General features: G+C 47.0%; 1 protein-coding gene across 12 annotated transcripts; it reads right to left on the bottom strand.

Annotated features, from left to right (window-relative positions):
* Nucleotides 1-143: 143 nt before the first annotated feature.
* ZNF384 (zinc finger protein 384) lies at nt 144-19,651 on the bottom strand. 12 transcript variants are annotated; one of them, XM_058743873.1, is made up of 13 exons: nt 19,478-19,651; nt 19,210-19,271; nt 18,278-18,337; nt 12,018-12,088; nt 11,495-11,732; nt 11,212-11,259; nt 10,674-11,007; nt 9,736-9,828; nt 5,764-5,988; nt 4,876-5,058; nt 3,290-3,368; nt 2,173-2,331; nt 144-1,516 (listed from the first exon to the last, which is right to left on the bottom strand). In XM_058743873.1, the coding sequence occupies exons 4-13, from the start codon at nt 12,081-12,083 to the stop codon at nt 1,109-1,111; spliced, it is 1,833 nt and encodes a 610-aa protein (XP_058599856.1). In that variant the 5' UTR covers nt 12,084-12,088; nt 18,278-18,337; nt 19,210-19,271; nt 19,478-19,651; the 3' UTR covers nt 144-1,108. The 12 variants fall into 12 exon arrangements, with proteins under 12 accessions (XP_058599856.1, XP_058599855.1, XP_058599854.1 ...); XM_058743872.1 differs by lacking the exon at nt 19,210-19,271; XM_058743871.1 differs by lacking the exon at nt 19,478-19,651 and having other exon boundaries at nt 19,210-19,448.

The raw sequence follows: 19,651 nt of genomic DNA, 5'->3' as shown, positions 1-19,651 counted from the left end.
TTTTTTCATTTTGTCTTTTCTCTGAAATCTGCCATGGTTTAAAAACAAACAAAAAGGGCAAAAGGAAATAAAAATGCCGTTGGCCAGAAGACAGGGTGGAGAAAAACAAAAGACAAAAATAAACAAAACATCAAATATGAAAATTCTGAGAGATAATGCATTTATAAACACAGAAATGGTTACAACAAAGATGGCCGTGATGAGTGGGTATATATATATATTTATATATATATTTATATATAAATCCGTGTCCGGCAATTGACCGTGGCACCTAGGGAGCTAAGTCCAGTCCTTGTGTTTGCCCTGAACTCTCCCTTCTCTGCAACACCCTTTGTTTTGGGCTTTCATAAAGAACACAAAGCTCCCACAGCTCCTCTGGCTTTGGGACTGGGAGACCGAGTATAGGGCCTTGGCTGGCAGAGAAGGGGAGGTCCCAAGGAAAACCATAACCCACGCTTCTAAGCCACCCTTGACCATTTTGGGGATCTCTGGCCCCTTGGGGACCACATCTCAGCCCTTGCCCCTTTACAAATAAAGGGGGTCTGACCCCCACTGAGATCTCCCTCTTCCAGCATTAGGTAGGAAGTGAAGTGAGACCACGAGGGGAAGACGGCTCCCGCTCATCGGGGCGTGTGAGAAACCTCCGTTCTTTTGCAGGCAAGAACAGAACAGGAGGCTGGTTGCATTTAGGGCTCCCTTCTCTCAGAGATCTGGGAGGACCAGCCTCTAGTCTTCCACCAGCCCCAACTTTTGAGGATTATGAGGGTAACGAGAGGGTAAGTGCCCACACTGGAAACGTTTCTATGAGGTCATAGCAAATCCCTCCCTTGAGCACCAACCCCCAATTTTGAAAAGCTATGCTTGGAAGGGGAGGCTGCTGGATTACACTACCAGCTCCTTATTCCTTTGCCAATCAGGAGGGCTGATATTCCTTTTGAAGAGGAGTTGAGAATAAGCATGGTATCCTGTGTAGGAAGGCCGTGCCTGAGGCCCAAGGAGATGGAGGCAAGGCCTGTCAAGGAAGAAGACTTTTCCCACCAAGAGAAGTTGGAGAAAGAAGGGACCAGAACTTCTTTCCCCTCTTCCCAGTGGGTGGCAGCACAGGTCTCTACGAGCTGGCCAGGTGCTCCACCTGGATGGTGCTGGTGGTGACAGTGAGGCAGATGTCCTTATGATGCTCCGCCGTCTTATAGGGGGTCAGGTCAAAGGAACACTGGGGTGGAGGGTTGGGGTTGCTGTCCCCACCACCCCCACCCTGGGGGGCTGCCCCAGGGGACTGGAAGTGTGGTGGCTGTGGCTGCTGTTGCTGCTGCTGCTGCGATGCCTGGGAGGCTTGGGCTTGAGCCTGGGCTTGGGCTTGAGCCTGGGCCTGGGCCTGGGCCTGGGCCTGAGCCTGGGCCTGGGCCTGGGCCTGGGCCTGGGCCTGGGCCACCGCCGCTGCCGCCGCTGCCGCCTGCACTTGTTGCTGGAGATCAGGAGGGTTGTGTTTGCGCATATGTTTCATAAGGTACGTTTCCTGAAGGAGATGTGAAAAAGAGTTGAGGGATTAAAGAGAAGAAAAGAGGTTACTTATAACTGGCATCCTGGGCTCTTACTTTACTTCAAATAGAGCCATACTTATACGGGGACATTCTGGAGCCACAGGCAAATTCTCTCCAGAAGACTCTTTCAGTGTTCAATACTGGGCAGAAAGGAGAGGGAGACCTTTGGAGTCACAGGGGGCATTCAGTTGGCACAGGGAAAGCGGTCATTTTCTCAAAGATCTTTGAATGGAACAACTTTACCACCTTTTCCTGGAGCCATTTAAAAAATCTTTCTCCCAAAACTGCAAGTTGCAAGTTGCATTATTTTGCCTTGTATTTAAGTAAAATTAAGAATCACCGCTTAGCCAAAAAAAAAACAACAACAAAACAACAAAAAACGAAACAAAACAAAACAAAGAATCATTGCTTAGCAATCTTTCTCTATAGGCTTAAGAGCTCAGGCATCCCCCTCAATTCCCGAGCTACATGTCTATGTCATTTCTGTTCTCTTTATCGATTCCGGTTAAGTTGGGAGCTAGGGAGCAAGCATATTCAAGGCAACAGCTCTTTATCCAGAGAGGTGGGGCGAAGTGGACCGTGTGGTCTCACAGGCCCAGAGGGAAGTAAAGGGAAGGCACTGCGCACTCACCGACGTGTATGCCCGACTACAGATAGTGCAGGTATACACCTTGGCATGCTTCACCGTATGCGTAGATAGGTGCACCTCTAGTGAGGCTGCGTCCGTGTACGCCCGGTGACAGTTGTGGCACTTGAAGGGTTTATCTTTGTTGTGCTGCCGCCTGTGGGACTGGGAAAATGAGGAAAGAATCAGGATGAGGACCTTGGGCTCTTCCTTCCTGCCTCTGTGACCTTAATGGAAAAGCCCCGAGCTGGGTGTCAGCCTTCCAGATTCTCTTTCCATTGGAAGGCAATGCAAATTGCCTTTTTTTTTTAATGTTTCTTTTTCAGGGAAAAGAGTGAACAGGGGAGGTGCAGACAGAGCAGACAGGATCCGAAACGGGCTCTATGTGGACAGCAGAGAGCCCAATGCAGGGCTCGAATTCAGGAACCGTGTGATCATGAGCCAAAGTCAGATGCTAAACCGACTGAGCCACCCAGGCGCCCTGGGAAGCTGCTCAGTAAAACTTGAGGAGTTACAGGCAAAGGGAAGAGGTGTATGTATCTCCTGCAGCACATCCCAGGATCCTGGAAAGTGAGAAGGATGGCTATACTGGCTCCACCGGCCCGGTGGTTCCCAAAGCGAAGCGGAGGGGACACTAGGGAATACCAAGACTTTTCCACAGGGCCCCCAAAGTCAAAACTGCTTTCAAAATGATAATAAGACTACGTTGGCCTTTTCATGCTCATTCTCTCATGACTGTACAGAGATCACACAATGCGTGATGTCACAAAGACTGAACGCAGCAGGAAGGTAGCCATCTTCTGGTAAGCTAGACACTAAAAAACATGCAAAGTGTAAAACGATGCCATTCTTTCCATTTTGGGGGGACTGGGCATATGTTTGGAAATAGGTTAATGTTAGTATGCAATGGGTTTGTTATTTTTAAATGAGTCACTAAATATGCTTTCAAGTTTTTCAGTTTTACATTCTCTGTACTCACATCAACAAAAACTCTTTGGGTTTCCCAATAATTATTAAGGGTGTAAACAGGTCCTGAAAAAGTTCAGGAACCACTATACTAGTCAAATGGCACTTTGAGCCCAGTGTCAGACACAAGGCCTCATGTGGAAGGTGGAACATTTACCTGCAGATTGGAGAGCTGCGTGAAGGCTTTCTCACAGCCTGGGTGTGCACATTTGTATGGTCTGTCACCGGTGTGGATTCTGCATAGGATGAGAAAAGAAGAAAGGGAAAGGAGGTCAGCAAGGCCACTCAGGGATCAGTTCGTTCACAAACCTCCTCAAGGTCATGCCTGCCCTCCTACAGGAGTTCAAGCTGGGTTTCCAGGAGGTCCCAGCCTCAGCTCCTCTCTGACACGGATCACGCCATAGTGCCTGATCTCTGCTCACTGTCTCCATCACTCAGTTCAAGCTGGGCTACTCTGCCGGGGGAGGAGGAACCGGCAGCTTGGCAGCCAAGAGACAGGCAGTCCCTAATTTGGCATACAAGTCAGCGACTATAGTAGCTGTCCCTGATGAATGTTCAAAAACATACGGTGAACACACTGAAAAGAAACACAGAACACTTCTTCCTTGGCCCCCACAATACAACCAGAAGCTATGCCCTCAGCCTTGAGCACCACTCCCAGAAAAAGTTCTGGTGTCAAAGAACAGCAGAGTTATGCTAATTATGGAGAGCAGCAGTGATATTAATACTCATGGAAACTCCTTGGGGCTTTTCCGAGTCCAGCCCCCTAACGGCAGGAGATGCCTACTTTAGTACCAATTTGACCTCTTTCCCAAACACTACAGGGCCCTCCACTGAGATGAGCCAAGGACTTGAGGGTCCGCAGACACCTGCTACTTATCGGGGACTTCAGAACTATCTTTGTGACCAGCTGCTTTTCTGGACCTCCAGTATAAAATCTTGGAAACATCACAGGACGAGTCTGTCTCCTTGTGAGGAAAGCCCGACTTCTCCTCTTCGCAAAACAAGGTATCTGACCACTTTGAGAGGGATCACCATGTCCAGAAACAGCCAGGTGAGAAGGCCTCTGGCCAGTAAGAGTTTTGGATTGCAGTTCAACTTGAGATACTGATGAAGGATGTCATCAACTCTTCCAGGTGGCAGGTTCGCTCCCTCCTAGTCACTCCAGATTCATGGGACAAACAGTGGGCATCCTTATGAAGCAGGAGCTTTTTCATTTCATTTGCCGGTTCTCTGTGATCATTTCAGACATGTTTCGTTCTCTTCTCTATTCCTGGCATCCCTCAGAGCCTTGCTTATTGCCGTAGGTGTCACCAGGCTGAGACCCAGCGAAAAAAGTCTGATTACATTTTCTGTTCATACATGGTGCCCTAAGGGCTAGAGGTATGGTCTTCTCCAACCAAATGCCCTTGCTTCGGCATCCAGGAGAAAATCTTGCAACATGTGCGTATTGGTGTTTTCAGGGAGAGAAATGAAGGCAGAAGTTGTCTCTGCTCCAGCTGAGTCTCTTCCTCCCAAGCCACACAGTCATTGCATCTCCCCAGCGCAGCTTGTGCCCCAGAAAGGTTCTCTCGAGCGTCCACTCCAGGGTTGTTGTTTCTTCTTCTCCCAGGCGCCAGTCGTATGCTCCTCCGGCCAGGTCTCTCCCCCGCCCCCCGCATGCGGGTTGTTGTGTGTGTCCGGGGCGGGGGTGGGGAGGGCATGCCAGCGGGGCGGGGGCAGTAGCCCGCCACTCTCCCTTACCGTGTGTGCTGCTGGAGGTGGGAGAGCTGGCGGAAGGCCTTCTGGCAGTAGGAACAGTTGTAGGGCTTGGCCCCCGAGTGGATTCGGAGGTGCTGGGCCAGGTAGGAGGTGTTGGCGAAGGTCTTGGAGCAGTGCGGGCACTTGTGGGGCTTGATGGTCTCCGTGTGCATCTTGGAGTGGATCCTGCCGGAGAGGAGAGGAGAGGAGGGAAGGGGGGAGGAGGAAGCAGTTCGACACCACGGGCTCAGCTCTCTGCTGGGTGAAATGATGTTGCTTGACGGATGAGAGCACCCCCTCCTCCCTCCTCCCAAACATACTCCGGCCTGGAGAGGCTAATGGCGAGGACACCCAGATCTAGGTCGCTGCTGATCTTACGTCGGTGGCTAGAATGGCAGTGAGGTGATGCAGAGCCGCGGCCCCTGGCTCCTGGTAACCTTAACGGTCTCAGTCTTGTCAGCCCTCTGCTTTGTTCTAAGCTTACACACTCACCACATATACCCTGATTCCAAACAGTACTTTCAACAAAGACCAAATACCGCCTGTTCCCCATGGACCTGAAGTTGAATGCACACCTTGGCTCTGAACTGAAGCATACAGTATAAGCAGGGCCTGCTCTGCAGAAGATTTCCAAACACAAACAAAGAGAGAAACCACAAAAACCGTTCCAGGCTTTGGGATTGGAGACCACAATTTCCCAGGCCCCTGCAAACTGCTAAAATAGATAGTTTATTTTTCACAGACAGTAATGAGAGCGAACTGAGGCTCCCAAAGGGCAAAGTCACAAGGGAAAAAAGAAACCACGAGGACAGAAGAGAAGGCTCAGGCAACGTGGCCTTAGGGTAAGGGGTCTGCAGCCGGGTGATGGGATAAAACCAAGAGCAGCCTTACCGGGTGTGCTGCTGGAGGTGGGAGAGCTGGCGGAAGGATTTCTCACAGAAGTTACAACTGTAGGGCTTGGCCCCTGAGTGGATGCGGATGTGCTGGGCCAGGTAGGAGCTGTTGGCGAAGGTCTTGGAGCAGTGCGGGCACTTGTGGGGCTTGGTCTCGGTGTGTGACTTGGAGTGGATCTGCATCTCCGACTTTGAGTAGAATGTCAGTGAGCACATCCGGCACCTGGGCCAAGCGAGGGCAGCGGTTAGAACCTTCCCACTGACAGAGCACTGCTGAACCCTCCCTCCACTTCCACAGAAGCCAGCCTATCTGATCTCTCTTACTACAAGTATGTTGTAAGGCCCCTGAGGGGAGGATCTGTTCTACTCCTCTTTATAGACTAAACTAATACAGACCCACACAATACAAATATTCAGTACATGTCTGCTGAGTGACTGGACTCCCTAAGTGTGTACAGAAACAAGAATTCAACCAGAAAAGACAGGAAAATCTTATTATCGGCTCTAGGCTGATGCGGATTTCATCGGGCCAGCAATATCAGCTAACTTCTGTTTTCCTTCTGCCTGTAACTTTATTTCAGACTTTAAAAGAGAGCTCCTTCCCCCAACTTCCCATGCATAAAGTACATCTCTCAGGTATCTCTCAAGTTCCTGAGACGATAATGAGGACAAACTGACTACATTCCCCAGAAGGGCTTCTCTCCTGTCTCCTCAGATAATTGTCTTCTCTCAGATTCTCTCCTACTTCCTTTTTGCCAGTGATTCCTAGAGGGATAGGGGTGGAAAAGGATCAGAATTACGTGGAAGGGGCTTTTCCAAATCATATACATCTGGCCTCCACTGTGCATCTGATGTTCCACCAACCACCACCATCCCTGAGCCCCTTGGCGATAAAGTGAGGGAACCGCTTTTACAAAGAGCTGAGGTTGCTGTTGGAAGTGGGCTGTCGCCCTCAAACACTGAGGAGGAAAAGATTTGTGAAATCTTCCAAGCTTCCATGCCTGAGCTTCCATGCCAAACCTTTCCTCTTCCCTAGCACATGGAGCTCAAGTCAGCACTCGGGGATAACATCAACAGCAGCTGGTACACTTTCCCCCATCACCTGGTTGGTAATCCTTCCTGTTCTGACATTGCCCAACAGCATCAAGTAAGGAGGCCTCTGAGCAGGATAAGCCACAACTATTCAGCCTTTATCGAGGAAGTGCTATCTGTGTGTGAGCTGGAATGCTCTCATTCCTAAACAACCCCACAGTGCACAGTGTGAGCTGGCAGAAAGGGCAGCACCTGGAAGCCAGGCAACTGGGGAAAAAGTCCCTCTGCTTTGGTTCCTCCTCAACTTCTCCCTATCATCAGGGCTGGGGATGGTGCAGAGTGATGGTTTCGGCTTTTTTCGGATCCCAGGAGAAATCTTTAGAAAATAACTGAGATCACGACTAAAAAGAACTCTGCATTCCTCAGAGGAAAAAAAAATATCACGGTACTTGGAGGTGTGGCTCCTATATTAATGTTTCCACTAAAACTCCAATCGTTAAGGTCAATTTCTATTTCCCTGGTCACTTGGTAACTATGAAGGAAATCCAATTCCCAGTTTACCAATCCTTGGCTGTTGTTTGGCTTGCCCAGCCATTATATGGGTGGTGGGGAGGTTCTGTTTATAGTTAGTATGGCCCAAAGGACACAGCCAATGTTAGTCTGGACACCTGGGCTCTACTCAGTGTTCGATTACAGGCTTGCTCATCAATCTAGACCTCAATTTTCTGGTCTGTAAAATGGAGAGATAAATATCTGCCTCCAGGGCCAGCAAATATTCAGAACAAAGGTAAGCCAAGTGTTCTCTAATAATTCAATTGCACTAATGTTAACATACCAGTGCTGACGGATGAGCTCATGCTACTATACATTTCACTGAAGTCAGAAACTGGACACATTGTCACTTGAGGGGAACAGTACTGAAGATACAAAATAATTTCCCTTGGTTGCTAAAATTCCTCAGACAAGTGGAACAACACGTACCGTTTTAACTCAAATACAAGCTCACAGTTTGTGTGTGAGTGTGGAACACACAACTGCACCCTTAGTATGAAATTAACTATAAAAGAGAAAATAACCCTCTGCATCAAAGTTCAACTAGAGAATCCGCAAACTTAAAGTCATAGACAATGGACTGGCAACAAAATAAGCCCTCTCGAAAGGTAGAAGGTACAGCAATGATCAGAGTAATGAAAATCATAGTTGCCATTTGTTGTTGTGCCTGATACTGTGAGGGCACCACACCCGTTAGGCACTTTAAACACACTGTCTCCACTCCTCACAACAGCCTAGCAAGCATTATCCGTTTTACAGAAAGGAACACGAAGGCTCAGAAAGGTTAAGTAATTTGCCAAAGGGCAAACAGCTATTCACTACAAAGCTATGATTCTAACCTAATTTTAAAGATTCCTCACACTAGAGGTATTCAAGGAGAGGCAGACTGTCATCTGCCAGGAATGTGTAGAAGACTAAACTACAGGGAAGAAACTGGATTAGGTGACCATTAAAGTATTTCCAACTGTGAAATGCTACGAAGCCAGATAAAAGAGTCCAAGTCTTTTAATGCAAGGTGTTGGGTAGCTGGAAAGAAATCTGACTTAGGAGTATTGTGGCAGTGGGCAGATAGCAGGAGGCAGAAAAGCTACCACCCCATATAGCTAGGTGCACAACTCCAGGGGGCACCATTCACATCCAACATACTAATGGGGCCCTTCTGGAAGCACACAGTGCAATGACCTTGTTCACAATAACAACTGAATTACCATCCCATTTTTTTCCCTAAGATACTAAAAAATAATTTCAAATACTCTTGATTTTCCCTCAAAAACACATGATAGATGGGGGCCATGACTGATCTTCCCATTTTACAGATGGGAACAAAGAACTAGAAATAAGTTGACTTGCCCAGACTAATAGAACCCTAGTCCAACAATACTCAGTCAAATGTCACTGACCACAGGAATGAATGTGGTTGACTCAAACATGCATGGAAATAGGGATTTTTTGTGATTAAAAAGACTGCTTTGAAAATTCAGAGTTCTGAGTTTCTGAAGAAATTCCATTCACCTAGAATATAATTAGGCGCCCTTAAATTTCAGTTTTCTTTAGTCACCTGGGTGTGGGGCCTCTCAAGACTTCCCAATACACTGAGAGTGTAGAAAATGCTACCAGGACTTCCTTGCAATTGCATATTCACATTTCTTCCCATAGACACACTTTGGGAAGTCCAGAAATAGCTTTAATGTGGGTCCAAAAAATAAGCAAGCAAAAAAACAAAAACAAAAAACAAAAACCACAAAACAACAACAACAAAAAAAACCCTTGACAGAATCAGAGGACCCTGATCCATGTGCAAAGCAGCATAGGATGTCAGGGACCTAGCCCATCAGTCTTACAACGACACACTATATATAGGTGTATCTCCATGTCACAATGACCTCACTTTAAGCAAATACATAAAAATCCAGATTTATATAAAATAAAAGGGACTTTCATTTTATGAAATGATATATAGAAGATGCTTTTAAATGAATCAAACTTGTCAGGTACCTTTATAAAATGATATGATGTAAACATTTTCCAGGAACACTTTTATTGTATAAGGTGGGATACACCTGTAATAATAAAGCTGCAATGAACTTTCAGATTATGGGCTGGGATTCTGCAATGCTCAATACTTTCTACATAGCAACTCCCCTCCTCTTCACTTACAAAGAAGAACTTAAACACTCTGTAGTTGTGGCTACTCTCCACAATAGACGTATACAGCAGAAATAAAAATAAATGCTAAATGACAACTATTTCTTATCTCTTTCTTCTGAAGTTCCCAACATTTCAAATCTTATCTGATATATACTCCCAACAAATGGGAGGCATAAACAGAATTCTCCCCATTTTACAGATGAGGAAACTGAGGCCCAGAGAGGGGGAAAGGACTTGCCCAGGGTCACACAGCAAGTTCGTGGTGGAGCCGGGAACTGAATCCATGAGCCCAAGGCTCTGTCCATTTCCTGTGCCGCAGTTCCCTTCGCTCCTAAAATGGGAACAACATTGCCCATCTCGGTACACTAAGGACAGACCCAGTCTCCCAGCCATGCACATCTGCCCCTGTCTGCACCAAAGCTGTGACAGTGGTTATCCCACTCTGTACACCGGGACCAAATTTCCCAAACCCACTAGGGCCCTTGATAGTTCTCAAGGGGATTAAAAGACTTGCAACTTTCAAAGGGCGGGGAGTCTACCTCTGTAATTATTTTCGTATGGCACCACATGCAAACAGAACACTTTTTTGGCAATGGACAACTTAAGGGAAGTCCAGAATCAAAATGACTTTCATGAATTAGAAAGTGAGCAAACAGGCACTTTATAAGCATATATTCCAAGGGCCAAAGGGTGATATCTTATTCCTCCCACCTTTTTATAGAGACCCCTCCCATCATCCCCACCATGCAGGGTCAGTGCTTAAATGTGGCCCAAGAACCAGTGGATGGCACACAGGTTAAGGTCAGGGGCTTTTCAGAAAAGTTTCTTAGAAAAATAGGAATGGAAAATGCAGAAAGCAAAAAGGAGCTGGAGACAGAGTCTGAAAGCCAGCCTAACACCTTACCATAAGAAAGAAACTCCATTATGTCATTCAAAAATTAGTCACTGCTGACTACCCCAAAAGGGAAGGAGTAAAATGGGTCTGCATCCTGAGGAAGAGTCACTCGAGAAGTGCTAAGAGCCCCACTTTCCTCCCCCACAAGAGAGCACCTGACATGCAAGTGGACCTGAGGTGGAAAGCTGTCAGCGTGGAGCCTGATCCGGGGCAAGACACAAAGGGGTAGGTGAGCTGAGACCATGATCCTTGCCCCTCACTGCCCTGGCTCTGACTCTTACCTATAGGTCTTGCCGTCTTTCTGATGGTCATCGTCATCCTCAGGGGAGAGGACATAAGGGTCATTCATCTCAGGCAGCCCTGATTCCAGCATCCGCTTCTTCTTCCGGCCCCGAGGGGGCTTAGGAGCCACATTGCCACCTCCACCACCACCTCCGCCTCCTTCCTCTGTTAGGGTTGATGCTACCTTCTTGGAGAGGTCAGGGACCACCTGCAGGGCTTGTGAGCCAGGGGGAAGAGCTGAGACAATCATGGGAGCCGAAATGGGGAAGGTCTGAGCTGATGAGGCTGTGGTCACAAGGGAGCCTGAGGGGGACGTGATTACCAAACCAGGACCTAGGATTGGGAGAAAAAGGAGATGGTGTCATGTTGTCCAGTCCTGATCCTAATCCTATTTAATTTCCCCCCAGATCATTGTCTAATCAACCCCTCACCACCGCCCCCCCAGCCCAGAGTATATAGGAAACCCCAAACCCTATAGAAAAATAATGGTCTCCTAACCCCTGTCCCCACCCCACCCCCAGTAACAGTGAGATTTACCCCTTGATTGACTCCCTTCTCTTCTCCACCTCTGAGAACAGGAGACTCCTTGATTCAGAGAAGGAAAGAATGTCACCTCCTCAAAGGCAGGGACCGCATCTTCTACTTCTTTGTATCCCCCACAATGCCTAGCGCATTGCTAGGCACACAGTAGGCACTTAATAAAAATGTGATTGAGTAATCAAACACATATCCCACTCCCCATGTCCTTGGAGCCCTCCAGCCTGGGGTACTGATCATGGAAGATCAACACCTCAGATTGGAGAAGAGCAGAGTGGCTCACCAGCAGTCATCAGTCCTGTAGACGGCACAGGGACCACGGTGATGTTCTGGGTAACGGACGCCTGGCTATGTGGGGTCAGCTGGTCTGACTTGGACTCTGTGTCCATACTGATGCCTGAGGGCAGGGACACGGAGGCAGGCACTGTCAGCAAGGTGGGGTAGTGGGGTGGAGCCAGCCCACAGCCCTTCTCCGGCAGCAGCTGATCCTTCATCTTGTTGATGAACATCGTGTTCTCAATCTAAAAGAAAAGGAAAGGGGAGGCGAGCGGCCTCTTCAGAAAGAACCTGGTTTTGTCTGTTCCCCGAGCTCTTTACGATGTCCGTCCTCCAAGGAGTAAATAGTTCATATCTTTGTGCTTCCAGAGAAGCCAAAACAGAAACGCTAGAATTCTCGGTGGTGGGGGACCTGGTGAAGCAGCACGTGATTTATCTTGCTTCAGTATCCACAGTACTAGAACTCACTACTCAAAAGTTGAAAAAAGTACATGATAGGGAAGGAGGAGAAAAACACCACCACCACCTACCTGTCCTGAGACTGTGGGGATAGAAGGCCAGAAGTACGGGTTAGAATTGAAGTGAGATTCTTCCATTCTACCTGAAGAAAGAAAGAGAGATCACATCATAGTGAGGAATAAATCTGAAGTAACCTGGCAACCGAGAAGGAGACAATGAGGAGTTCCTGACTTCCTCTTCAGGACCTGACCACATGGCTGAGAATCTGCGGTGAAGATCTCTGGATCTACCATATTAGTTCCAGAGAGCCACTCAGCATGAAATCCAACAGAGCAACAGAGCCTATCCTTCTCAAGATGCTGGTGGAAGAACTTAAACACATCTCGCTTAACCACAGAATGTCTTCCATTAGAAAGAGACTCAGTATTACTTTTCTTCGGTGACAAAAAGAAGAGCTGAAGGCATGAGCAGGGAAGGGATGTACCCAAGGTCACACAAAGCAAATCACTGACTGGCTAAAAAACAGTCGGGGTACCTATCCCCGCTCTTTTCCTTTATCCTTCAAACATAGCTTCCTTGGGAAAGAGTTTCAACTGACATACCTGTCGTTCTACACAGCTAGGCTGGAACACAAAATGCGCAGGGGAATTAAAGAGCAAAATTGGCAGGTAATCACAACCAAGATATTTTCTGAGTACCAGATGCTACCTGGGGACCATGCTCCACTGATCCCACCAAGGTCCAAGAACACCCACGGTGCCACACTGGGTACCACACATGCGAAGCCAAGCAGTGAGAACCTGGAACTACCAGTTTAAAAGAGGGTTCCAGTGCCGGGAGTAGCAGCACCCCACATCTCTACCTACAGGGATTCAGAATAGGGACAACAGTGCACCAAAACACATACACAGTACTAGACTCCTGCTCTGTATATCTCACACATGATGCTTCTAAGCGTTCAAGTTCTTCTCTGTATGTGGATGATAATTAAGCTAAAACTTTGGGAATGAGGAATAAGCAAGAAAAGTAACCCTCAGAATCATGATGGGTACAGAACCTAGGCATCCCACCGCTCATTTTCCCACTTTGATCACTTCTCCTAGCAAGACTGTATGTTAACTGCAGTTATTCAAGAACAGCTTCCCCAAATTCTGGATCCAGACCAGCAGAAGGCAGGTGAAGAGGGAGTAAGAGACTGATGGAATGGGGAAATGACGAACAATAAGAAATAAACATTATCGTCATGCTGCTTTTCGAACCAGAAGCAACCAAGATTCAGGTGGGAAAGAAGGACCTGTGGCTTACAGCCATGGGGGGTTCCTGCTGAGGATGTTCTGGAGGCAGATAGATACCAGAGCTACTAAGTGCTAGAAGGTACACTGGACACAGAAACAGGTTAAAAGTAGATTAAGGAAACTAAGAAAGATCTGTAACAAAGGAGGAGAAACAGAACGGACATCACTCTAGACGTAACCGCATTCCTTATCCTTCTCCAGAAATCTCATCACACGTTTTGCTCTATTAAACAGCACTCTCAATGTTCATAAAACCTATAAAGGGAAGCACTACTGAATTTCAATCTACTCTTTCCTAAAAAGTAGCAGAGGAGAGGAATGCATCAAATCTGACTACAACTTCACACAAATAAGGCTCATTATTCTTTTTTTTTTTTTTTTAAGGTTTTATTTATTTTTGAGACAGAGAGACAGAGCAAGAATGGGGGAGGGGCAGAGAGAGAGGGAGATACAGAATCAGAAGCAGGCTCCAGGCTCTGAGCCATCAGCCCAGAAGGGCTCATTATTAACTGATTTGAGGATCAACCCCAGACAAATCCTGCTCCCCAACTCATAAAACACATCAGAACAGTCTCCAAAACAGGTGCTAACCTTTTCCTTCCAGCATTAACTTTAGCATTAACTTCCAGCATTAACTCAGGTCCTTCTTAGGCAACAGAAATCAAGAAATGATAGGGGCGCCTGAGTGGCTTAGTTGGTTAAGCGTCAAACTTTGGCTCAGGTCATGGACTTGCAGTTTGTGAGTTCGAGCCCCTCATTGGGCTCTCTGCTGTCAGCACAGAGCCCACTTCAGATCCTGTCTCCCTCTCTCTCTGCCCCTCCCCTGCGTGCACACGTGCACTGTCTCTCAAAAATAAATAAACATTGAAAAAGAAATGACCAAATCACGGTTTGAGGGGATCCAATCTTGCCGAGCTTTTTGGGAAGCAGAGATCACATCTTGGACCTACCCATTGTCTCGAAGATAGGACTCATCACCCAGTAAGCAATTCTGTATTTAGTAAACTGAAGGACACTGGACTCTGTACACACAAATTTTGAAAACAATGCTAGGGGCTCAAACCATAACGCACAACCCCCATCTGTCTAACCTTCGAGCTGAGAGAAATGATACAGAAAAGTCATGACATACGGTGGAAATGAAGTAGAGAATTAGGCCAGAGAATAAAGAAAGGAGGATCTAATTATAATTTCCCCCTAAAAAGTCAAGGAAGTAAACACATTACGGATGTGAAAATTTAGGAGGCAGGAACTGAAAGCCTGAAAATAATATCTTCAGATAGAATTCCTATGTACAATGGCCCTCCTCACCAAAAAAGATTACATCCACTCATATTGTCCTACAAGTGGCTCAGGAGAAAGTTTCTGAGGGAAATAGACCCTGCAGGTTCTTATAAAGGGGACATACAAAGTGATGTGGAGGACAGGACAAGGTCAACATCACCATCAACATCTATTAAGTGCTTATTGTGTTCAGGGCACTGTTCTAAGCACTTCACAACTATCGTATCATTTAATTACCACAGCAATTCTATGAAGTAGGTACTGTAATCCCCATTTTTCAAATGAAGAAACTGAAGTCACAGAGTCAAACAGTAAATATCAGAAAAGAGATCTGAATGCAGATACCAAAGAGCCAGTTAAGAATGGGGGTGCTACAAGAGACCAAACCCTACAACTGAAGTACATACTCTCTGATATTATGACTTGATGCATCAATTAAAATTTACAACACATCCAGGAATGGATTGTACATTTTCCATGTAGTTCTCTATAAATGTTTCCAAAAGTGGAATTTTGGTAAGAGCAAAATGTAAAGATGATAGTTTCTGTTCACAACCTGTTAAGACTTCACTTGGCCATTAAGATAACTGATTTTAGAATGATGGAATCGGGAGGAGTCTGGGTGGCTCAGTCGATTAAGCATCCAACTTCGGCTCAGATCATGATCTTGTGGTTCATGGATTTGAGCCCCGCGTGGGGCTCTGTGCTGACAGCTCAAAGCCTGAAGCCTGCTGTGGATTCTGTGTCTCCCTCTCTCTCTGCCCCTCCTCTGCTTGCACTCTCTCTCTCTCTCTCTCAAAAATAAATAAACATTGAAAAAACAAAACACCTTAATGATGGAATCAGAGTAAAAAGAACAGACCATCCAGAGGGATAAACTGAATAAAAGATTCCTCTGCTTCCCTGGATACCCAGTCTGTCCCTCTGCTTTGGTTCTTAAGAGAACAAAACTGAAGATCAGAAAACCACAGCTGGTCCTAGGACAAAATGATAAATGTGCCTTGTGGGCTTCTGATAAATATGTCCACCCAAAAGAAGGGTACATGGAAAGTTCTGCTCACCCAACTAGAAGCAATATTTGCCTGCAAAGTGACATCTGAGAAATGCTATACTACTGTTCTAAAAAGGCTGACTTAGATCTCTGTATTCCTGAAATGAGATCAAATGGAGAGCCAAGAAGGAAGGCTCTTGCCAGAATACCATGTAAATGGCGCCCCCTGGAGTTGTGTAACAGGGCAACAGGTGCCAGATCACTCAAATAGCTGTTTACTGTCCACTTTACCAATTAACCTCTTAACTTTCTATCTTTCATGGAGGAACTCTCCCCAAACTATCCCAACATCCAAGCAGGTATATACCAACATTCGTAACACCTGAAGAAGCCCAATGATAGTACAGGGAAACCTCATTTCTACATAGAGTGCCAATTTTGATGATTATGCCAACATTTTAATAATAATAAAAAGAACTAGTTTACCCTACATTGGGAAGGAAGTGAAAGGCTTTTATTATAGACCCAAAGAACAGGAAAGAAGGAAAAACAATAGGTAGAAAGAATGCTGGCAGATTAAAAATCTGAGTTCTAATTTCAATTTTACTATTGCACTATACCTCAACTATCCTGTTAATATAAGGTTTACTACAATTAAGTTGGATGGTATTTTTTTTTTCACTACATATTTCTTTTCCAATCTCAGACAAAATCTCAAAAGCACCGATGAGGTGCAGAAAAAAGACGTTAAGTAACACCCATGAAACGTTTAGTAGGACTTGAACTCTTGCACCAGAGCTTTGTCCATCTGTCCATCCTTCCATAGTGCCACCCACCATCCAGAAATAAAGATGTCACTGCCTGCAGCATGTGGTTTTTGGTAGACCTGGTTAAGACCACCATCTCTTTCCTGGTACTTAGTACATTCTCTACAATTGTTGTTTTTCAAATAAAGCACAGCATTTCCTCAGGAAAGCAATATTCTCTTAACACAACAAACTTTTACAAAATCTTGAAAGACTTGTGCCAACCAAGTGCAGTAGCTGGAGAATGAACCTAGAAACTAAGACTTCTGGAATTTAATTCTAGGTCCCACATCAGTGGTTGACTCTGAATAATTTATCATTCTACTAAGTTTCTATCTGAGTAGAGGATGGAGGAGAATAAACCCCTTAAAACAAATTCCTGAGGTATATGGTGATGGGAGGCAGTTAAAAAAAAAGGGGAGGGGGGTTAAATAAAATGCTTTGAAGTGTTCCTGAATGGAAGAGAGTTAGAGAAATACTTCCATGTGATGAGCACTACCAGTGACAATCACTGACAATTACATAAAAACCACATAATGACAAAGGTACTACCCAAAAGTGTCAGATCTATAGCCTACAGCTTAGTAATCATCAACTAGAAGTACAAACAATAGAGATGCAAAGAACAATCAGCTCAAATTCAACTACAGAAAGAACTTGACTCAGAGATCTCAGACACTCTAGTGAGAAAAACTGTCCCAAAAAGCACAATTGTAGATAGGCTGCAATATTAGCTAACAACTTGAAGAAACACAGACAATGACTACCCCCCCCCCCCCCCCCCGCCTCAGTAAGGAAACAAAATCTCTTTCCTCCAGTTCTAAGGACATTCAAGAAGGACCATCCCAAGAGAACTTGGGGCCTTCCTACTACCTGTGAACTCTTCCAAGTACAAAATAAACCAGAACAGGTTTATCCCAAACACACCAACAGGACCACTACCACCCCACAGCTGTTAATCTGAGCCAGCAACTTCTATCCTGGGGACTGCTGGACCAATGGTACTCAGTACCCTGTGGGAAGAAGGGCACAGTGGTTCCCCTGGTCCTGCCCATGCCATTATAAATGATGGATCCAGGAAATGTGAGGCCATAAATAAATAAATAAATAAATAAATAAATAAATAAATAAAGTGGGCAGGGGAAAGGGGGCGGGGCAGTTGGACGAGAGGGGATATGCACGTAATATTTAATCATCAACTTGGCTCAGAAACCTATGGGAAATAAATTTTATAAACCAGCCTGCAATCGGTTCTTAGAAGACACTTCTATGAGCTTGGAACTCAAACTCTTTTGGGTCTCAACATTGTCATTTTCAGAGTACCTAACACACTATCCCCATCAAGCTTCATATTTTGAATTCTTGCAGACCTAGTTCTGGAGTCCACTCAATACAACTTTATCTACTTTACTTCAAACTACCCACAAACCACGTTTTTTGTTTTTTGTTTCTTTTTTTCCTGAAAACTTCATCCTGACACACCAAATTAAAATAACCCTGTGTCAGATTCTAACCACTCAACAGATCCACCCGAAGCACTCCACTGCGATATTGAGAATATGAACCCCACGCTAAACTCAACTCTGCTTGTTCCAAATACAGAAAACAATTCTGTAAGCTTTACGACAAGGACCACACTGGAGACTGGGGCCCATTTGTCCCCAAAGCAGAATAAATTTCTCCTCTGGACACAATGTAACCCCGCTTAGTGATTTCACTTGAGCATTTCATAATTCATTTCTGAGTACTAGTGGGAATGGATGAGATACAGCGCTACCTTTTTACGCAAAAACTTCCTGGGTATTGTCAGGAGATAATTTTTCTCTCCCAGCTAACACCAGTATTACAATTGCTATTACTTGAAGAATTCTGTCACAGTGTCCCCAAGAAGCCCATTTAATCATGACCCCTTCTCCCCCCAATCCAGAAAAGCCATTAAGCCAAAATTGTCTTACCCTCTCTCTCTCTTCCTCCTGTCGTCTTATTCCTTCTCCTTTCCAGGGCTCCTGAACTTTCTGTGAACAAATTGTCTGGGTTACAGGGGCCAGTAAGGGTGCAGCCACCTGAGAACTGCGAAGAACCTCAGGAATTCTTGGACTGTCAGCAGTTAGTCTGGAAAGCAGGCGGACCCCCAACCAGCAATCCAAAGATGCAATCGTATAATAAGGAGTGTAGTGCCACCCACTATGTGGATACAGGGAAATAAATCCAATTCTCAGGAACTAAGATGAACTCTATCACCAGTGCTTGGGTTCCACTCCTGGGCTCAGGCACTGGTTCTTCTTCGTTCCACAGGGCCACAGGTAACCAGGGGTCAGAGAACAGAAGAGGTGGCAGAAGAGAAGGGCCCCTGCCCCTGAGGACTGGCTCAGAAGGCAAAGCTGAAGACTAGGGGGATGCACAAGCCCTTGTGTCAGGCACAGTGCCAGTTCAGGCCCAGCCACTTCCTCTGGCCTCCCCCCACTTCTACGAGGACTTCGCCCCTGCCTACCCAAGGCCTTGCGCCAAGAAGTACCTCCCTCAGCCTGCACAGTGGTCTATCTACTGGAGACCCCAGCTGTTCCCAGAAAACCTTCGCTCCCCTGAGACAGCCCCTGGGAGCCTCCTCCTGATGTCGCCCCCCACCCCTTCCTCAAACACCCTTCTTTGGGACGTCCCTCCTTCCCCTCCAGGGAGCTGAACTCTGCCACCCACCAGACAGACACCCGCCCCCTAAGCCCCCCCATTCCTCCCCATCGCCCGCTCCTCCACAACCACTTCCGGTTCCGGGACGGACACACATACAGTCACACCGAGGACCCCCCCCTTCCACGCCCCCCCAAGGAAAAGGGGAGGGGGGAGGAGCAGAGAGCTTGGCGCGCGCCGGCAGCAGCGGCGCGAGACTCACCCGGCGGCGACGGCTGCGGCGGCGCCAGAGCCTGAGCCAGAGCGCGGGAGGGGCGGCGTTTGCTGGGAAAGGAGGGAGCCGAATGGGGCGGGAGGACCAGCAGGGGGCGAGGGGAGGGGGGGAGCGCGAGGCGGTGCGCGCGGGCACGCACTTTCGGCGCGAGACAGACCCACACACTCACACGCACGGAATGCGCGCGAGACACCCGCAGGGCGGGGGCGCGAGGCAGTGGGTGGCCCCCTCCCTCCCTCCCTCCCCTAACACTCACCCGGAAGTGGTGCTGCAGCTCGTGCTCCCGAGAACCCCGATTCCTCCACGCCCCCTCCCTCCCTCCCTCCCCCCACGGGCTCAGAGTAGAGCTGCGGCGGAGAGAAGGCGGGAGCGCCGGAAACGAAAAAGGGGGGAGGGAGGGAAATGGCAATGCAGGGGGGGCGGCAATGGG

The sequence above is a fragment of the Neofelis nebulosa genome, chromosome 8 (genome assembly GCF_028018385.1).
Source record: "Neofelis nebulosa isolate mNeoNeb1 chromosome 8, mNeoNeb1.pri, whole genome shotgun sequence".
Taxonomy (NCBI): domain Eukaryota; kingdom Metazoa; phylum Chordata; class Mammalia; order Carnivora; family Felidae; genus Neofelis; species Neofelis nebulosa.
Note: the sequence above shows the minus strand (reverse complement) of the source record. Positions and strands in the feature narration are given on the sequence as shown.

Bases quoted from the DNA above. Each gene is read 5' to 3' on its own strand.
- ZNF384 (XM_058743873.1), bottom strand. From the start codon at position 12,083: ATGGAAGAATCTCACTTCAATTCTAACCCGTACTTCTGGCCTTCTATC. The intron at 11,733-12,017 runs GTAGGTGGTGGT...CTTTTCTTTTAG, and splicing joins TCCCCACAGTCTCAGGACAG to ATTGAGAACACGATGTTCAT. The intron at 11,008-11,211 runs GTAAATCTCACT...TCCCAATCCTAG, and splicing joins AGAAGGGAGTCAATCAAGGG to GTCCTGGTTTGGTAATCACG.